The sequence below is a fragment of the Protopterus annectens genome, chromosome 17.part0, assembly GCF_019279795.1.
Source record: "Protopterus annectens isolate FY-2018-M chromosome 17.part0, PAN1.0, whole genome shotgun sequence".
Classification (NCBI taxonomy): domain Eukaryota; kingdom Metazoa; phylum Chordata; order Ceratodontiformes; family Protopteridae; genus Protopterus; species Protopterus annectens.
In genome coordinates this window covers 363,151,733-363,171,906 of record NC_056751.1, presented here as the reverse complement: position 1 = coordinate 363,171,906, position 20,174 = coordinate 363,151,733, and the positions used below count along the sequence as shown (strand labels likewise).

General features: G+C 42.7%; 1 protein-coding gene across 1 annotated transcript in view; it reads left to right on the top strand.

The window, feature by feature from the left end:
• CEMIP2 (cell migration inducing hyaluronidase 2) overlaps window positions 1–20,174 on the top strand; it is a 939,901-nt gene that overhangs the window by 76,471 nt on the left and 843,256 nt on the right. The window contains exon 2 of the mRNA XM_044059182.1: window positions 17,621–17,809. Coding sequence (XP_043915117.1) covers window positions 17,621–17,809 — 189 coding nt within the window. The remainder of the gene's footprint in view (window positions 1–17,620; window positions 17,810–20,174) is intronic.

Genomic DNA, 20,174 nt, shown 5'->3' with positions numbered 1-20,174 from the left:
CTTTACTTCTCACTTTTAATGTAATATAAAAATCACTGCATTAGGCCTTGGCTTTACTCATGGCCTAATTAAGAAACAGAAAATGTAGAATTGACAGTTTTGCATGCTCTAGTTGTAAATATTATCCATTTAAATACAGTATGTGATTTTATAGCAATATAATGCTAGCAAATATCACCAATTGTAACCACTTGGCTCCAAATTCTACACGATTAACATTAACATACCTGTCATTCATTTAACATGCCCACTATAATGTGACTGTTAATCAGACATGCTTATTAACTTCTCTATAAATGTAACAAGACTAGTATAAAATCAATTGAATCTAAACAATACACATCTGCCTGGATGATTCAACTCCAATAAAGATATTAAACCACAGCAGCAGCAGTCTGAGTGTTTTTTAATATGGCCAGTACAGCCTGATTAACCCTCGAAGAAGTTATGAAGGCATAGTGAGCAAAACCATAAGAACACAACACATACGAACACATCAGCTAGTTAAACAATGATGTAGTCTACCAAGAAATCTTAAATACTTACTCCCTATGTGCATACTAAAATGGGAGCATGGCAGTTATAAACACCTTTAAGTTTTGTTACATAAAGGGCATGCACGTGAAACTACTGACAAACTACTACCCCAGCTGGCAGATCAAGAAACCTGGTCACTCCATCTCACTTACCAGAATACTCTTAAAAACAGCATTATCTTTACGTGACAAATGGTTGCAAGGCATCTTTTTATTATCTTAGGTTTAATCCATTTCCCGGTGTTCCGCGCATTGGACAAGAAAATAAAAAAGTCCTAACAACAAACCCTGAGACACACTTTATCACTCTCATGTGATCGCACACCGCTGCAAGTTGATGTCATTTAAGATGCACTGGCCATGTGCGATGACATCAGTGGTAACAAAAAATTGTAAATAAAAAAATCAGGATCTGAAGGGGCCACTCGGGAATTCGTGGCACCCAATTATTTTGCCCTCAGACCTGGGAAATACAGAGGAATTTGGTATGGTTTAGAGGTATGCACCGAGTACAAACATGAAGACCAGGTATCAACTAGTGACATGATCGCTGTAAGATCGCAGCAAATTAGGTTCTGCAATACAAGTTGTATTTCTAGGGGCACTGCTAGATACATGGAAAACATTCTTCCCAGAGGACAGCATTTTGGGAAGATTGCCATCTTAAAACAGGTCCCTACCAGAGGGTTCCTCAAAGTCCTGGACTATGTGCCCTCTTGTATATTGATAGTCCCCTTGGCAAAACCTCAACAAATGTAATTGTAGTCTTATCTGAAAAACTAGTAGTGGTAGCATGCCCAGACATTGCAATGTGTCATTCCACTGGTTATTCATTATCAAGGAGGCACTCTCATGATGGTTAAAACAAGTTTTCCTAAATGTGGGGGTACCCTTCAAATGAATGTATGGTCTCAGATGTTCACCGTGGCCTTTTCAGACCTGGCCTAGGGGTCCCTTTTTGGAGACCTGAAAGTTCAGTGGACTTGGGGTGAGTCACCCAGAAAGAAATGTAATCAGCATAAAAGAAGTGATGACCGGGATCATAGCCATCAACGCCTTTGAGCCTATCTGACAGTGGGTGAATGTTGCAAATCCAAACACAGTATTGCAGTGATGTGGTATATGAACAACCAAGGGGTGTGTGTACACCTTTTGTGTGGGCATGAAGGTTAGTGTAGGAGTCAGGCCTGACATTTTAGGCACTATACATTCCAACCCAGTTGAATGCATTGGTGGACCACCTAAGCAGAACATAAGTGGATCCCAGTGAGTAGATGCTAAACCGTCATGTGTTCTCTTACATATAGTCGATTGGGTTGTGCCAGAAGTTAACTTTTTTGCTTTTCCAGAAAACAGACAAGTGAGCAAATATTACATCATGATACAAGGGATCACTGATCCATCCCAACCTGCAGAATCTTCTTGTGATTACTTGATGGTAGAATTTTGATCCCACTAAGGCATCTTGTTTTCTTAGGACATGTATCAGGTGTTGAACGAGGCTATGAATCCTGCTAGTAAAAAAATCCTATGTAGTTAAATGGAGGAGATTTTCTAGTTGGCCACTCAAGAAGAATTGGGACTCATCCAAGGCAGAAGCCCTTTTGGTTCTCCAAAATTTGTATGAATTGTTCAAATCAGGCCTTCCTTACTCATCTGTTAAATTCTTCTTTTGGCCATTTCTGTATTTTTGAATTTTAGATCCCCTCTTCTTTCTTATTCCAGGTAAAATAATTTTGAAAGGGATATTGCATATCCATTGACCTTAAAACAGGTGGCACCTACTTGGGATTTCAAATATGTCTTATAAAAACCTCTACCACTCTTTGAACCAACTCATCATGCTGATTTAAAGTTTTTGACATGGAAAACTACTTTATTCAGTGCTCTGACTTCATCTAGGTGAATATCTGAGCTGCAAGCTTTGGTGGTGAACCTATCCTTCATATTTCATAGGGACAAGGTAATCTTAAGAATTTATACATCCTTTGTGCCTAAAGTTATTTCACAATTTGCTTTATATCAATGCATTCCTTTCACTGTTATTTTTCCTGAATGTAAAACTGTGGATGTCCACAGACAACTCTGATACTACATCAGTAGAACAAAATGAAAAGAAAAAAAAGGACAACCATTACTAAAACAAAACAATTATTAAAACAAAATAGTTATCCCATCTCACCCATTTTCTTAGTCCCACCATAGTAAGTCCCTACTTTAGAAGGTTAAAGTTTACTTTACCAAAGCTATGGCTACTTTTAAGGCATTTGGAAAGGGATAGATTGTATAACTGTTTTGAAGGAGCTAGTTGATCTTCTAATCACATCTTCAACAAACATTATAAGACTGAGTCATTGTCCAAGGCCAGAGCAGGACTGACTGTTAGATCAATTCTCCAAAGTTTCCTAGTCTCTGACCCCCATTCCTCCACCCTGGCTCTCTAGGCTTTGACAATCATCTCATATACCTGTATGTTACTACGATAATGATCTAATGATGAACATTATACGGTTGTTTAAGTAAACGTATCATAACATTAGATGTGTATATAGATCACTGTTGCAGTACTACAACCACATCTCCAGCTGCATAATGACTTTTCTATTTATTCTCCCCTTCTGGAGATAAGTTATTGGTCAAGGTTGAGTTTTCTTTACCCCATCCTACTTTTTTCCTGCCACATAAATATCCAGATTTGCAGCCTGGTCAGGTTGCTTCCATATGACCAACTCACTTTTAGAAAGCTTTGAATGTTGGTACCAGCATGTTTGTGTTTATACCAGCACACACAAACTTCTTTGGTCTTAAGGTGCATATGGAAGGTGCCATTTGGCTGGATGCAGGATCTTTGGCAGGATATGTCCCATATAGCTATATGTTTCTGTAATAGAGATCTATTGAATCTCTACTGTTATGGTAAGTTTCCTAACTTTTTATGAAACTATGTTCATACCCCTCAGCTGTACTGAATTCCTCAGTATATTCTGGTTTTGGGCACAAAATTATAGGGTGCAATGAATTCCCACCTGGCCTTTTTAATTCCCGATTTTAGCATGCAGACAAGGACGGCCCATTCAATACTGTCCAACTCCTCAACTTGTTCTCCATAACCTTCTACTTAAGCAGATAGAAATATGGCTGTATCTGTGCATCTTGCAGTCACTGTCATCTGTCTCGATCCTCTACTCTCCTGCTTTACCCTCATTTTCTTTCCCTCTCTCTCTGCCCCCTGCACCACCCCTCCTCCCTTTACATTTCCAACTGTACACATAGCCAGCATGAGAGCAATAACACATAAGCTAATTATAAATCATGTGTGTATATGTATGTGTATATATATATATATATATATATATATATATATATATATATATATATATATATATGTATATGTATATAAAATGTATATATAATTTCTGCATTGCCTTCAGTAACTTCAGTTGCTGTAAAATTAATGTAAATAAGCACTAACTGCATTGAACTGCCAAGACTCTATTCTTGTTTGTGAACACGCTAAAACTTTCAAGTTATCTCTCTAATTATTTGAAGCTTCTGTGCCAAGTCTGAAAAGGGTCCTGTGAAGTCAGTACACTTTTTAATAAATTAAAATCATTAAGTAAATTAAAAATAAATGTGCAGCTAAGCATGACATGATCCGAACAGTTAGCATTTACATCCAATAACGTATATTCTTCCTTTCTGCCAAGTAAATGCTGAGTGGAGCATCAGATTTTTTTAGTGCTATGGGTTATAAAGTGTATAACCTTTATAAACGCATTCTGTGAACACCTTCAGGAATGCATGGATCATGCAATCCCAAATAAAACCAAGACCCAATCCTCCAAAGGCAGACGTCCTGTCTGGTGGACCCCAGCCATAAACAAACTATACAATAGAAGGAGGAAGCTACTACAAAATCCCAAAAAGGAAAGGCATCTCTGATCATTATTAGCAAAACACTATGGGCACTCATAAAATCATCTAAGGCCAACTTCGAGAGAAAAATTGCACAGGACACTAAGGATAATCACAAGGCTTTCTTTAGTTATGTTAGGAACCAGGGTGGGAATTCCCAGATATGCTCAGAATTAGTCCAAAATGACAAAAAATACACCGAACCCACAGACATTACTAACATCCTAGCTGACAGGTTCAGCGCAAACTCCCCCCCCCTCCCCACCAAAAGGGCAAATATCTATCCCAGCAGTGCTGCCCCCCTGACATCTCAGATGCTCAGTAAGAACCGCCCTCTCCAAAGCAAAAAACACAGCATCGATGGGACCAGACGGTGTCCCGGGCTGCATCCTACATGAACTCCAAGAAGAGCTAAACCCAAACATAAAACTACTGTTCAATCTCAGCCTTACTACAGGATATGTACCCAAAGAGTGGCGTACAGCAACAGTGGTCCCTCTCCACAAAGGTGGTGCCTCAACGGATCCTGGAAACTATCGCCCCATAAGCCTGACTAGCTTGGTCTGCAAAGCTATGGAAAGGATCATCATGGACCTCATAAATAAAGATATTGGGGACCTACAGACACTGGATCCTACCCAGTTTGGCTTTAAGGGCAGATCCTGCCTCTTAAACCTGGTCGATTTCTTTGAAACAGTCACCAAGGCCATTGACGAAGGAAAGGTGGTCCACACAGCCTACCTGGACCTCGCAAAAGCCTTCAATACAATACCCCACTCGGGCATTATAGATAAGCTCACCAGCTTAAATATAAACCCCTATGTCACTAGATGGGTTGCAAACTGGCTCAAGGACAGAATCCACATGGTTAGAATTGCCGGAGCCATGTCAGACTCCAAACCAGTTACAAGTGGCGTCCCACAAGGCTCAGTCCTGGGACCTCTCTTGTTCGGTATATATTTCTCGGAGGTACAGGCCAACACAAAAGGACTGTGGCTGACCAAGTTCGCAGATGACTGCAAAATGGGTGCCATAATCAACTCTCCAGCCGACACAAGCATCCTCCAAAAGGGCCTCATAGAAACAGACAACTGGTGCCAGAGCCATGGCCTCAAGCTAAATGCCAAAAAGTCTATAGTCATCCCCTTTGGCAAAAACAAAGTGCCCACAAATTACCACATAGGTGGTAATCCATTAAGTACAGAAGAAGTAATTAGGGACCTGGGGACCCAAGTTGATAACAATCACTCATTTGACAACCACGTGGCCAAAGTGGTTAGAAAAACATTTTATATAGCCCACCTAATCATGAAGGGATTCACATGTAGATCAGGGGAGGTCATCGTGCCTCTTTACTCATCCCTCATCAGGCCCATAATTGAGTACAATGCCCCTTTTGGGATGTACCTTACCAGACACTTGCAGCAACTGGAAAGACCCCAAAAGTACCTCACCAAGAGGATCAAAGGGCTCAAACAGATGCCATATGCTGCCCGGTTAAAGAAACTCCAGCTCTACTCAGTGGCATACCGCCTGCTCAGAGGCGATCTGTGCCTGACATATAAAGCCATGTCCAACCCGGAATAAATGGACATGCTGCACCTCAGAAAATCCAAATCCCATCGAGCTACGCGCTCGAGAGACTTGAACCTCAGCACTGAAATAAATAGGACATGCTGGAGGGACAGATTTATAACCTAGAGGCTCCCTTCACTCTGGAATAAAATCCCAGTTCAGGTTAGGCAGAGTCCCTCATTGACTCTTTTCAAGAGGAATCTTGATGAGTGGATGGGAGATCATATGTTTACCCCGGGTATCACTTCTGTGTCACTGTTAGACAGAGGCGCACAGTATACTAACCTCGAAAAAGGGCATAGCAAAATTAATTTAAAATGGGTGGCGAAAGCCAAACACACTCTGGCTAGGCTTATAAATGCCCTAGGTCAGATAGCCTAGTATGAACCTATGAACCTTATGTGACATGAGGTCAAAATGCAGAACATTTAGGCCAAGAAAGTATATAACCATATGTCCCCATGGGTGGAACTGTGGGGCACAAACAGTGTACTAATTCTTCTGTGGCCTACATAGAAGAAACTGTAGGGACCATTAAGATTTCACAACAAACTGGACTAATAATAGCAACAACGCTTGATTAGCAAATGTAACTACAATAAGGACTTGCAGTTTTATTTATCCCTGACTAAGCTTTATCGGATGTTGGCATCAGATTATTTTCAGCTGCACCTTTATTTATTTGGCTTATTTAGTGGTTTATTATGCTATGTTCACTAAACAGCAAGCTTGCTTTTAGCAAGTGTAAAATATAGTGGCTGTTTGCTTTTTTATCCTCACTCTCTACTAAAGGAGGAACTTAATATGTTGTCAAGAAATGGGGAATAATAATATTTCTTATTGGGCTTTACCTGTACATTGGAGAACTTTCGCTGTCTAATATGATGGACTATGTACCAATAAGCATAATACAAACCTTTTTAAGAAAGGTACAGTTTTCTAAGAGTTGCTCATTTGAGTAGTTTGACTCGGCCATTTAAGGGTTTCCTACCCATAGTGTGTACAGAGATAATTGCTTAAGATCTTCTTTTAAAATGGGTAACAACAATGTCTTCCTTGTAAATGTTACAAGTTGTTAAATGTATTCTTGTACTTTCTGCCAGCTGGAATAATAATAACTAATTACTAGAATGCTCCCTTCAAACATTTTAGGGGTTGCAGTTATTTGTGTATTGTTTAGTGGACTCAACACATGGCTAATCTAAATTAAAAGGTTTAAATATTTTGGAGGTATCAGTATCTGGCACTCCTGAGTTTGCAAGACACACACACACACCACACACACCACACACACCACACACACCACACACACCACACACACACACACACACACACTTGCCCGAGCTGTTGTCACAACCCCCCACGTTCCCCTGATCTCTAAGCATGCCCACCATACCTCTCAACCTCTTAGTGCAAGAAATCTGGACAAAGCCTGAAATAATGGGGCTACAAAGGTCCAAAAATAGGACAGATTTTAAATATTGTTCTTATAAACTTATTGCTAGAATAACAGGCTTTGTGTTAGCATGCATTTTCTGAAGGATCCAAAGCTTAAAACTCCTATGCATGCCATTATTCAGTGACTTCAGTTCTCAGTGATTTGCCAGAAAAACTCAAAATCTGAAGTAGGAATGTTCATTTGTCAGCAACCTGTGGGTTACGGATCCGATATCGGATCCGAGCCGGCAACTTGTTTCAAGCTAATGGATCTGAGCTCCTAGCCCCTCCCTTCACCCATAATCCCCTGCTAACCCTCCATGACTTCAAATCTGGTTTGCCGCGCTTGTGATGGCTGGATCCTCTTCAGAGCTCCGCAGATAAGTGAAAAAAATTTTTATTTTACATTAATACTTTAAAGTGTGTATGAGTTAGGTTCCCTATATTTTTAATTAATACCCTCCCTTCGCTGGTCGCTAGTGTGTGAGTGTGTGTTGAGTGTTTTTTGGGGCCTGTGTGTGTGTGTAGTTTTATTCCTTTTAGTTAAAAAAAAAAAAAAAAAAAAAAAAAAAGGGAATGGCTGAGGCCCCAAAAGCCATATTTTCTAAATGTACCGAGTGTGGCCATAAGCTCTCCCCAGCTGATGGCCACACTTGGTGCGTTCGGTGCCTTGGGGTTGAACACCTCACCTCGGGCTGTACTATTTGTGCAGCGTTCAACCCCAGGGCACTGAAAGAACTGAGGTCGAAGTTGGTCCTGGCGGGACTTCTACCCCCGGATTCATCTTTGGCCTCCGCTACCTTGGCTACTCCTGTGGCTCCATCACAGCCTGTGATGGTCGCCACTCCTGCCCCCCTGCCTCCGACTGGGACTCAAACTCCCGCTAAAGTGTCGGAGGACAGGGAGGCCAGGAGGGAGAAGCACCACAAGCGGCGGGCCGAGACCTCCGTTTCGGCCCTGCCAGCTAAGCGGGCTTCTCCCTCCATTGCTTCTAGGTCTTCTCCTCCTCGGCTCCGATCCCCTTCTTTCTCCCCAGGGCCCGAGGAGGAGGAGACCCGATCTCCGTCGAGGTCATCGAGGCGGCATTCCAGGCCTGCCTCGATGGCCTCTTCGAGATCCACATTCAGTTTATCTGATGCAGACTTGGACCGGATGATGCGAAGGTTCATCCAGGCCCAGCTGCAGATGGGAGTGCTCTTGCCCCCCCCCCCCTCAGGAGGGGAGCTCGACACCTTTTTTTCCACCCAATTGCTCCTTCTCCGACCCGCTACCCAGGTTCGGAGCGCTCGGAGCCGAGCAGCCTTGGAGCCGGGGGTGGGTCGGCGCCGACAGTACTTGGTACTTCGGATCCGACCCTACCCTCGAGTCTGTCGGATCCAATCTCTCGGAGCCGTGGTCCGAGCTTCAGATCCGGGGGATTCAGTGTGCCTTCGGCTCCATCCAGGTCGGAGCACACTGGTCCTTCGGATCCGACTGTCTCGGCGCCGGCTCCGATCCCTTCATCGGATCCGAGTGGGAGCCGACTTTCGGATCCATTGGAGAGTGACTCTCCCTCGGCATTCGATGTTGTGGAGAGGGCTACGGACCCCCGGTCCTTGCATCGACTCCTCCCTGCACTCCCTCTCTGCTGGGCCAGGCTTCCATCACCTGGCCAAAGGGACAGCCTGCTTCAATGTCACAGATAGTTCCATTGGAACAAGATGTTGGTGGTGAGGCCTCCTCGGACAGTCCCCCCGAGGAAGCTCCCTGCAAGCATAATTGCAAAAGGAGGCACGTGGACTCCCCTGAGTCCTTAACCGAGGACATGGACTTGGAGGAAGGGGAAGGCTCCCCAAGATCACCGCCTGAGGATGTCTCCTTTGGAGACATCATGGAGATGCTGAGAATCAGAGGTGAGTGGTCTGCCCCCAAGTCTTACTCTGACGAGTCCGTGTTTCTGGAGGCATTCGAGGCAGGCCCGTCTACCTCCTGGGTGTCCCCTCCAGCCGTTCCCCTGGTGGACTTTATTACCACCAGGGCATGGAAGGATCCGGACACCGTGGAGCCAATACTCAAGCGACCGGATAGGATTCTTAGCCCCCCCTCAGACCGGTCACATTGTAGTAAGGGCCCCCCTGTAGATGCCATGTTGACGGCGGCAGCAACAAAGAGGGAATTGGCTCGAGAGTCCCTCAGTCCATCCACTGAGCAGAGAGTCCCGTTTGATGGATCGCTTAGGGAAGTGAGTCTTTAGTTCAGCGACCTTCTCAGTAAGGTCTCTGAACTATATGGCACATGTCATCAGGATGCAGCGGGATCTTATCAAAGAATACGCTGCATCCCCCCCTGAGTCCATGTCGGAGGAGGATAAACAATTGTACTCCACCCGAATGGCCACTCTGACATCTATTTCAAACACCTCTATGCGGCTGTTGTCCCATGCCACAGAGGGAGCCGCAAGGGCCAGCGGAGCAGGCCTAGTCATGAGACGTCAGGCCTGGCTCCGTCATTGCGACTTTACGGAGCCCTTTAAGGCGTCCTTCGCAAACGCCCCCTTTGATGGTTCTGCCCTTTTTGGCAAAACAGTTCGCAAGATGCTTGTCCAGAGCGAGAAGGATGGGAAGATGTTGTCTGCTGTCGGAGTCCGCTTTTCTGCTCCCCAGCGGTCCTTTTCAAAGAACCAAAAGGGTCAGAAGAAGATGTGGTTCCGAAAATCACAACATTCCCAACCAGCTCCAGACAACCAGTCCTACCGTGGCAGAGGTGGACAGGGAGGACGTCGCCCTAGGGGCAGAGGGGCTCCGAGAAATTTCAGGTCCAGAGAACCTTTCTCTGAACGGCCCGCGCAGCAGCCCTGAGGGGTTGCCCGGCTGCTTCACTCTGGAGGCAGTCGGGGGCATTTATAGAAGCATCTAGCGGCACGGGAGTCCATCACAACAGACCGCTGGGTGCTTCGCATCATATCCAGAGGGTACAAAATACCAATTCTCCATGTCCCCCAATCCAGGAACCTCCCCGATGTACCACCCGATCACAGGGAGGCCGCAGCCGCAGAAATACAGCAGCTGCTAAGAAAGAGCCATCCAGCCCGTCCCCCAAGACCAGCTCGGATTAGGGTTCTACTCCAGGTTCTTTCTGGTGCCAAAAATGATGGGGGATCTGAGACCCATCCTTGACCTTTCCCGCTTGAACCTGTCAGTAACCAAGGAAAAATTCCGAATGGTCACTCTTCAATCTATCCTCCCCCTTCGGAGGGAGAGCGATTGGATGTGCTCTATAGACCTCAAGGATGCGTAGTACCACATCTTAATGGACAAACGTTACAGGAGGTTCCTTCTCTTCCAGCTGGGAGCCAGTCACTACCAGTTCAGGGTCCTTCCCTTTGGCCTCACCACAGCCCCCTGGGTGTTCACCAAAGTGTTAGCAGTGATTGCGGCCCACCTGAGACTCCAGGGAATTCAGGTCTTCCCGTACCTGGACGACTGGCTCCTGACCGCACCAACAAGGCATCTACTTTGCTCAGCCAGAGACTTCTTTCTCCATCTAGCCCCACAACTAGGCATTACTATCAATGTCGGCAAATCCCTACTGGCTCCAACATGGATCATAGAATTTATAGATGCCAGAATAAACACCAGAGATTTGCGAGCCTTCCTAACTGCCGAGAGAATCAGAAATCTTCAACTTCATTTGCGGGCTATCCTTCATTCAGAGGCTTCACCAGCGGAATTGATCCTGAGGGCACTAGGCTCCATGGCAGCAGCGATTACACTCCTTCCATGCGCACGTTTGAACATGCGAGTCCTGCAGTGGACTCTGTTAGTGCAATGGTCCTTCCTATCCCTTCCTCTCCACCATCCCATTGCTATCAGCAAGGCTTGCAGAAGGGCACTACTATGGTGGCTCCAAGCATCAAACTTCCATACGGGTCGTCCCTTCTGCACCTCTCCCCCTATCGCCACGGTGACCACGGACACTTCCCGCCTCGGGTGGGGGGGGGCATTACTCAGGCAGGACAGTCCAAGGCACGTGGAACGATACAGAGACCTCCCTGCATATCAACGTTCTGGAGATGAGAGCGGTGCTGTTGGCGTTGCAAGCACTTCAGAGCTTCCTCCCCGCAGGAACGATTGCAATTCACTCGGACAACATGTCAGTGGTCTTGTATATCAACAAACAGGGGGGAACCAGATCTTATCCTCTTTGCCGCAAAGCCATGAGAGTGTGGGGAATGGGCGATCTCCACCAACCGCTTTCTGATTGCAACGCTCATTCCGGGGAGGACCAACATCCTAGCGGACATGCTCAGCCGCACCCTTCTTACCCCCTACGAGTGGTTTCTCAATCCTCTAGTAGCGAAGCAGATATTCGCAACATGGGGGCAACCCTGATGTGATCTTTTTGCATCTCCATCAAACACCAAATGCGACAATTTCTTCGCTCTAATCCCCCCACCAGGGGAATCTCCAAGAGACGCTCTGGTGCATGCTTGGCCACCCGGTCTACTCTATGCTTATCCTCCTCTTCCAATGATGATACAACTCTTACAGAAAGCCTCGCGGTTGGGGAGCAAGATGATTCTCATTGCCCCATTCTGGCCTCGACAAATTTGGTTCCCTTACCTGTGGTCTCACCTTGTGAATCACCCTTGGATTCTAGATCCCATTCCGGATCTCATCTCCCATCCATTGGACTTGCCAACTCCAAACCTGGACAATCTGAAACTGGCAGCTTGGTTGCTCCAGTTCCACTCCCGGTATCTCTTCACCAGTCAAAGCCATCTTCGTGGCAGCACATAAGCCCTCCACCAGGAAGGTATATCACAGCAAATGGAAACGTTTTTTCATCTGGGCGGAGCGCCACGATCTAGATCCCTTTACGGCTCCTCTTCCATCCATTTTAGACTTCCTAACTGAACTCTTTCAAGAAGGTGCTAGTTGTTCAACTGTCAAAGTGCAATTGGCAGCCTTTTCTCATTATCATGTGGGACATGATACAGGACCCTTGATGTCAGCCAAATTGTGTAAAACCTTTCTCAAGGGTACCTTTTTACTTAGAACTCCTGTAAAAGAAGCCATACCCCCATGGGATCTTACTTTAGTTCTTCAAGCCTCGACTGCTCCACCCTTTGAACCCGCTGCTTCAGTGGATCTCAAATTCTTGTCATGGAAAACAGCATTCCTTGTAGCCATTACTTCAGCGAAAAGAGTGTCAGAACTTCAGGCTCTTTCTGTAAAGCCTCCATACCTGATTTTTCACCCTGATAGAGTGTACCTCAGGATCAATCCCTCCTTTCTTCTCAAGATAGCATCAGAAACCAACATAAACCAATCCATAAATTTGCCGGTTTTCTTTCCTAAATATCAAAATAAGGGTGAATACAAGCTGCACTCATTGGATGTTCATAGGCAGCTTCGTTTTTATACCCATAGGACGGCTGGCCATAGACAATCCGACCAGCTGTTCGTTTCCTTTGCCAAATTTAACTTGGGAAAAGCTATCTCTAAAGTATCTTTATCTCGCTGGATTTCCCAATGTATCCTGCTAGCTTATCAAGCCTCGGGTAGACCCGCACCAGAAGGAGTTCATGCTCATTCCACTCGCTCCATTTCTACTTCTGCGGCTTTCAAGTCTAGACTTCCTTTGGATGACCACTTGGGCTTCATCTCATACCTTTATCAACCACTACAAGCTAGACCTGCTTTCTAGAGGGAGAGCATCCTTTGGCTCTGCGGTGCTTCGTAATATCCTTCCATGATGGCCACCCAGGGTGCAGGTAGCTGGGGACTCTGTCCCACAGGTTGCTGACAAATGAACATTCCTACTTCAGATTTAGAAGTTATGTACTCACCATAACGTTCCATCTGAGTAGGTAGTTCATTTGTCTGCAACCATCCCCCCCTCCTTCCCCCTGACCTTCTTGGATCTATTAGTTTTTAGGTATCCTTTCTTGTATATATATGGAGAGGCAAACTTGATCTGAGGTCATGGAGGGTTAGCAGGGGATTATGGGTGAAAGGAGGGGCTAGGAGCTCGGATCCATTAGCTTGAAACAAGTTGCCGGCTCGGATCCGTAACCCACAGGTTGCAGACAAATGAACTACCTACTCAGATGGAACGTTATGGTGAGTACATAACTTCTAATTTTATAATAAACGTACTAAAAATATGAGGCAAAAATCTGAACATTCTGCAAAAATCTGTATAGTTGAGAGCTAGATGACTACTCCAATGTCGCACACACAGAGAGGAGGGAGGATGTGGGAGCAGTGAAATACTCGCTCTCTTTTTTGCCAAGTCCACTATACAGACAATGCACAGAGAGACATAAGGTGACTCTGAGCTAGCAAACTGTCAACAGCAGAAAGGTGCGATCTTCCGGTCTTGATGTTCAGGCTTCCGCAAGGTGTATTTATACTTCTCAACTGACCAGAATGCCCAGATTTTTGTCCCACATTTTTAGTCAGTTCCTCTTACTATTTGTGTTTTTCTGGCAAATTATTGAGGTTTGAAGTCATTAAATAATGACAGACATTTGAGTTTCAGACTTCATATCTTATAGAAAATAAATACTCTCACAGCACCTTTTATTCTATCAGCTTTCTAAGTTTATAAGTGCAATATTTACAATTTGTCCCTATTTAGGACCTTTGTCCCCCCTCCCCCCATTATTTTTGGCTTTGTGATGTATGGGTGTATTCCATCTCCAAAAACGTGGAACATTGCCAATATCAACTGTTCAGACTTTGAAGGGACACCTCTGATAAGTTTCCAAATATTTGTTCCATGCCTCGTAAAGCTTAACATTATTTTGAAAAGTTCAACATCGATAGTGCCAGCATTTAAAAGATAGCCCTATTTTGAAACATTTTCCCCTAATAACTATATTTATTTATTTGTTTATTTATTGCTTTGTCCATAACTCTGGAGATGCAACTTGAGAGGAACAAGCTAAGAAAGTCACAGTATGGTTAACAACTAGAGATCCATACTTAAAGTTCTGTTGATCTATGATTCGGTATTATTTGCAGGATATTTGCGTAAAAATATTCTTAACAATGAATGTGACAGATCTTTTCTGTTTGGAACATTGAGGACCATGGCATTTCTATGATTTACAATAATGTACTTTCCTTATAATTAGGAAGAGTTGAGAAGTATGGGCATAGGTTTTCCAGTTTTGGAAATTTATAAATGCTATGAAAATGCAGAAGTGGGGTAGAACATAGTGCCCCTTTAAAAACCTTGCGGTATGGGAGATTCATATAAGACAGACTTACTAAATGCTGCAAACGCCTTGTGTGACATCTTTTACTGCAAGGCTGGTCTTGTGCATGCTTTTTACACATTTTTACACTGTTCCGCTGTCAGAAGCAGCTATATAATAACATAATTTACAGGATGAAGCATGAGCACAAATCAATTTTAGAACACTGACGTTTATGAAGTTAAGGTAAAAAGCACCCTTTTGCAATTACAGATCTTTTCATTTCCTCGATATCTCATATTACTTATGGAATATTTGTATTGTAGAACTTTTGTTTTCCTTAACTTAAAAGTGATTTTCTTTTAAGAAATCAACCACCCTGCAGGCTAATGAGGTGGGGAATTTGTATTGATTATAGAGAAAAGCGACAAAGGAATAAAGCAGATTAAAGCAAGCATTTACCTGCTGTTTGAAGCATGTTGTGTACACAAGAATGCAGCTGCTTCCTGAATGATTCATTTGTTTGTTAGTATTTTTTCATCTCAAAAATGAATTGTATCTCTCATAATATGGAGCAAGTAGGCAAAATGTGGAACACTTCCCTTGTTGGCATAATGGTTAAGGTGTTTACCTTCTAGATACAACGTGCAGAGTTTGATTCTCACATTGGGTAATTGGCTAGGCTTAAAATAGCCCATAAGGGCAGTTAGCCTAGTACTAATCTATAAACTAAACTAGCAGCTTACTGACAACTTCAGCTAGGAAGCTCACAGGATGATTAAAATCTGTTACTGTTTGTTTATAAAACTTCTTTTGATTAATTAATATAATTCAGTATTTGCCATAGTTATCAATTTAAAAAATTCCTAATACTGAATATTTGGCAGATCTTTTAAGAGTGGCACTGCGAGGAATATGGACTTTTAAGACCACTAAATGAGGAACATTCCTCATAATGAGGCACACTTGAGAGGTATGTCTGAGCAACTTGAATACACCCCAGATTACCCCCATTATATTAACCCATCCCACTTGGTACATACCTGGTTAAAATTAATAATTTCTGTTCATGTATACATCATTGAATGTTTGTTAAAAGGTCGTAATATGTTAGAGCTTTTCTCCCCAAGCTTCTGCTGAAAAGATTGTTTGGATAAACCCAGTTTGACAAACCCAGCAAACAAAAGCAAACTAAATAAATAATCAAACAAACAAATACATTGCTGCTAGTAAGTAGCTCTCAGCTTCTTACTCCAGAATTAAGGGCAAAGCCAAAATTTATCAGTACCAAAGGCCCTAAATTGGGGATATTTTTTAAAATATTCACTTTACTGATTTAGGAGTTTGTCAGAAAAAGGTAACTTGAACAAAGGAGCATTTTCTGTTATGAAGCATTGTTTTATTTATGTAGTTGTTCATCTTTGTAGAATGGGTATGGATATTAATGGCTATTTCCATGCTGTCTTATTATTTTTTAAATTTATAAAAGCTTCTAAAGAAAGATTAAATGCATAACAAACACATCCCTGACAGTAATGGTTACCGTTATTTCCTGACTGAATCTGGCATATTTTTATGAAACAAGTCAGCAGCTTTAGTTTAGCCTTTGGAGTGGGTGACGTTACATAATCATGTATGCAAATTTTATGTTAATCAGTGTCCAGATTTTTGGACAATTGTGCCTATTTTTCATGGGCCTTTGTCCAGATTTTTTGATATTTCCAAGCTGAGAGAGGTATTCCTATGTTGCAAGCAATAATGCTTGACAAGGTTGGGGGTTAGCGGAATTAACACATGCTCAGTGGTGTTATGAGGCCTGGTGCTGCAGTTGTCTTGCCATCCCTGGAAGGACATTAATAGGCTATATGTTAAATTGTTTTTTTTTTTTTTATTACTGGATACTTTATATATATATATATATATATATATATATATAAAGTAAAATAGTTCCTCCACCTAATGTTTCAAACTTGCTGTAGTATGTGTAATTGTCGGAGGAAGTATTTACAACCTATTATATTATGCATAATACTTTTACTTTTATCTGATGAAGTATCAGTTAATATACATAGAGATGAAAGTGCTTATCAGTTATTTTATGTATATTTAAGTCTTTATGTGTTAATTTTAATGTAATCATCATATGTATTAAAGGTCTGCATTTGTCTCAGCAGTCAGTTGTTTGGATAGATTGTTTCCTTCGGACTATTTCTGATTTTGCAGAAGTAGTTTTGCTGTGTCCCTTATAAATGTTTGCTTTGCTGGTAGATTACTAAGGATTACAGTTGGTTAGTAATGCTAGACATTAGAGCTTTCATGCTTCATATTGTTTAGACTTTGTGCTGATGGATTGCCTGTTAAGAAGTTGTAAGAGATGTGCTGTCCCTCTCTCTCTCTCTCTGTTTCACATAAACTGCTTTTTTTCTTTGTGTTTACTTTCTTGTTTTTAGTTTTACACTCGCCAAACAGTAAAGTTGCAGTTTAACAAGAGCAAAAAATGGCCTATGTTTTGTTTTGTGTTTTTTCTGGCTAAGCCTTAACGATAGCTTATATGCTGCCACAAAGTGGATTTGTTTTTTACCATGCTTAATCTGTACTGTTTTTCTTTTCTTCAAGCTTCTTTAATAGTCATCTTTAGTGAAGCAGTACAGTGACTGCCCTTGCATAAGGTATACATTACAATCTACTTCATATGGACTAGAAGTGCTAGAGACTGACTGTGCCTACTCCTTGGAAATTAAGTTTGGAGGAAGGCATAAATGGGTGTTGATGTGATTTTGATTGTAACAGGTTTTCATACAAATAGAGAGCTTGTATGGAAACCAAGTATAACCTTTCATTTGGGGCTTAGGAAAATAACTTTATTGAAAAAGAAAGAAAAAAGTGTAGAAATTTGTTTCATTTTAAGGATTTATATTTATGCAACATCTTTCGTGTATCCCAGAATGTATCACTATTTGTTTATTGTTAGGTACCTCATGGGTGGGTTTCAATGTGGAAGTTGCAGATGGGACAGTTTTAGACCTACTGGATGATGTTACCAGCTGGAGAGAAGGAGACCGTATTGTGATTGCCAGTACAGATTACTCCATGTACCAAGCAGAGGAATTTACTCTTCTTCCTTGCCCAAAATGTACCAAGCACCAAGTGAAAATCAAAGGTAGGACGTTGTAAACAATTTGCTTCCTTTTGTCTTTATATACACAGCCAGGCAGTGTATTATTGTGTGAACAGTTTTTGCATTTAGGTGCTGTGAACTTGAGCATGAGAAAAAGTTGGTTTGTGTCATTGCTGCACACCTAGTTTGTTGAAATAGCGTCACTGTAATTATTTATATTGCTGTAATCTCTACAAGCAGTTGCATTGTATTTGTGGACATTTTATGGAGCATTTTTATATATATATATATATATATATATATATATATATATATATGTGTGTGTGTGTGTATATATATATATATATATATATATATATATATATATATATACTATGCTAATACAGCACCATTCTTTTACTGCTCTTCATTTGTCATATTATTTTTATTGCATGGTATAATTTTGATATTTGCCCACTCTGTAGTCTGAATTAAGGTTATACACTTTCCCATGCCAGCTGACAGTCGGGCACATCTGGCTAAAGCACACAAGCCTGCTTCTTGCTGGGTGGGCATGTCTAGGTCTGTGTTACTGCCTTGCAGTGGTAACAAGCCTGTGCTGAGTGTTAGTATTGAGGCAGAGCTATCAACTTCTCTGTCCTAGATGTGTGATTTAGCATTTGTCACTTACTGCCACTCTTCTGGCAAAATCTCTTGCTGATAGGTCATTAGTCAATTGCTGTCATGGAGAAGAGGGAGGAGTCACGTTCTTCAGTCAGATGCAGAGCACAGATGAATGTTACATTTGACACCCCCAAGAAACAGCTAAACATAATGCAGTATTTTAGGACACAGTACATGTGAGGCTGAGTTCTAGCATTTTTAATGTAGATTACAGTAGTAGAGAACAAAAATGTATCAGTAAGAGTTTGCCTAATTTCCATTACACTAGTTAGTACTGTTTATGGTGATGTCAGATGTTCTTCGTGTTTCACTGTTGCAGTCATCACACTTGGGTTATCTGCCTGCAGGTAGCCCTCAGTCGGCCCAAATACCAGAGTCTTGGGATTTCTGCATCGGATGCTATCGCCTCTTCCATGATGTCAGGTCATCAGAGATATAAAACATGCAGCCGACGCCATTACATCAGCTTTTCTTGCTGCGCCAGAGCCCAAAGCAGAAGCAGTTCGCAAGTGCCGGTCGTCCACTACCTGAAATTTCCGTTGTTCGAGTTTCAAACTTGAAGTTTTCTAAAGCTAAGTACCCCGTTGGGTATCCTTTTTTCTTGCTCTAACCGATGTCAGAAAAAAGTTAACAATTGTCTTGCCTGTGGAAAGCAAATACCTCACAGAGATTTTCATTCTCACTGCATCACCTGTTTAGGCCCAGACCACGACGTTCTTCGCTGTCGGTTTTGTGCATTGTTTAATGCCTGAACTATTCGTCGTTGGGCTATCTTTGTCGTTAAATTCTTTTGCTCTCATTTCCATATTCTGAAATGGCTTTAAGCCATCTGACTACCGATCTTCCGAAAAAACTTAAGGATAAAGATAGAGACAGACTGCATAGGTCCAAAACTGCCGACGGTGCTTCCGTTAAGCTAGTCGCCAGTCCCCGGATCTCAGTGAGGTGCTTTCACAGCCCCTGATGCCCACTTCTACAGATTCTCAGACCTCTGCTGAGACCCATTTGGAGTCCAGTATGCTTCTTCAACTATGGAACCTGTGGATGTCTCTACCTTGGATGGGTCCGGAGCCGCTGTGCAGGCAAGGGCTTCTGAGGGTGTATTCCAACCTTCCGATGTTTGTATTAAACAGTCTGCTTCATTTCTGACTAAAACTACCAAGTGTCTCAGGCCCAGGGTTCGCACTATGCCTAGAAAACCGATGACCAAAATGCATGCTCCAGCTCCCATGCCACAGAAACAAATGCTTAGAATGGCTGAAGACCTTATAACTTTAATTAGGGGAAGTCAGCCTTCCCCCTCTAAAAGACAAAGGATTGATTTTCCTTCTGATTCTGCAGACCATGAGTCCGATGACTCTGATCCTTCTGATTACCAGGGCATTCCCTTATCTACTTATGAGGATTCAGATGCAGAGGATTCCATTCCCTCTGCCTCCGCTCCAGAGGACTTTTCTTTTGGTGAAACTTTGCATACCTTAAGAGTATTTCCTCTGGGAATGTCAGGACTACCCACAGTCCAAAAAGAGACTCCGAGAATTTTTAGACTTGCCTCAGCACAGGCCTCTAGCTATACCCCCTGTCCTGGATATTGTAGATGATGTCTTCATGGAATCCAGTCTTACTCCTGATCCCAGCTCCTAGAAAGCCGGATAGGTACTTAGAGTACCTGACTCACACAAATTTCTCTTTAACAATTCCATTGCAGATCCAGAGACCATTTCGCAAGGACCTAAAGGTATTA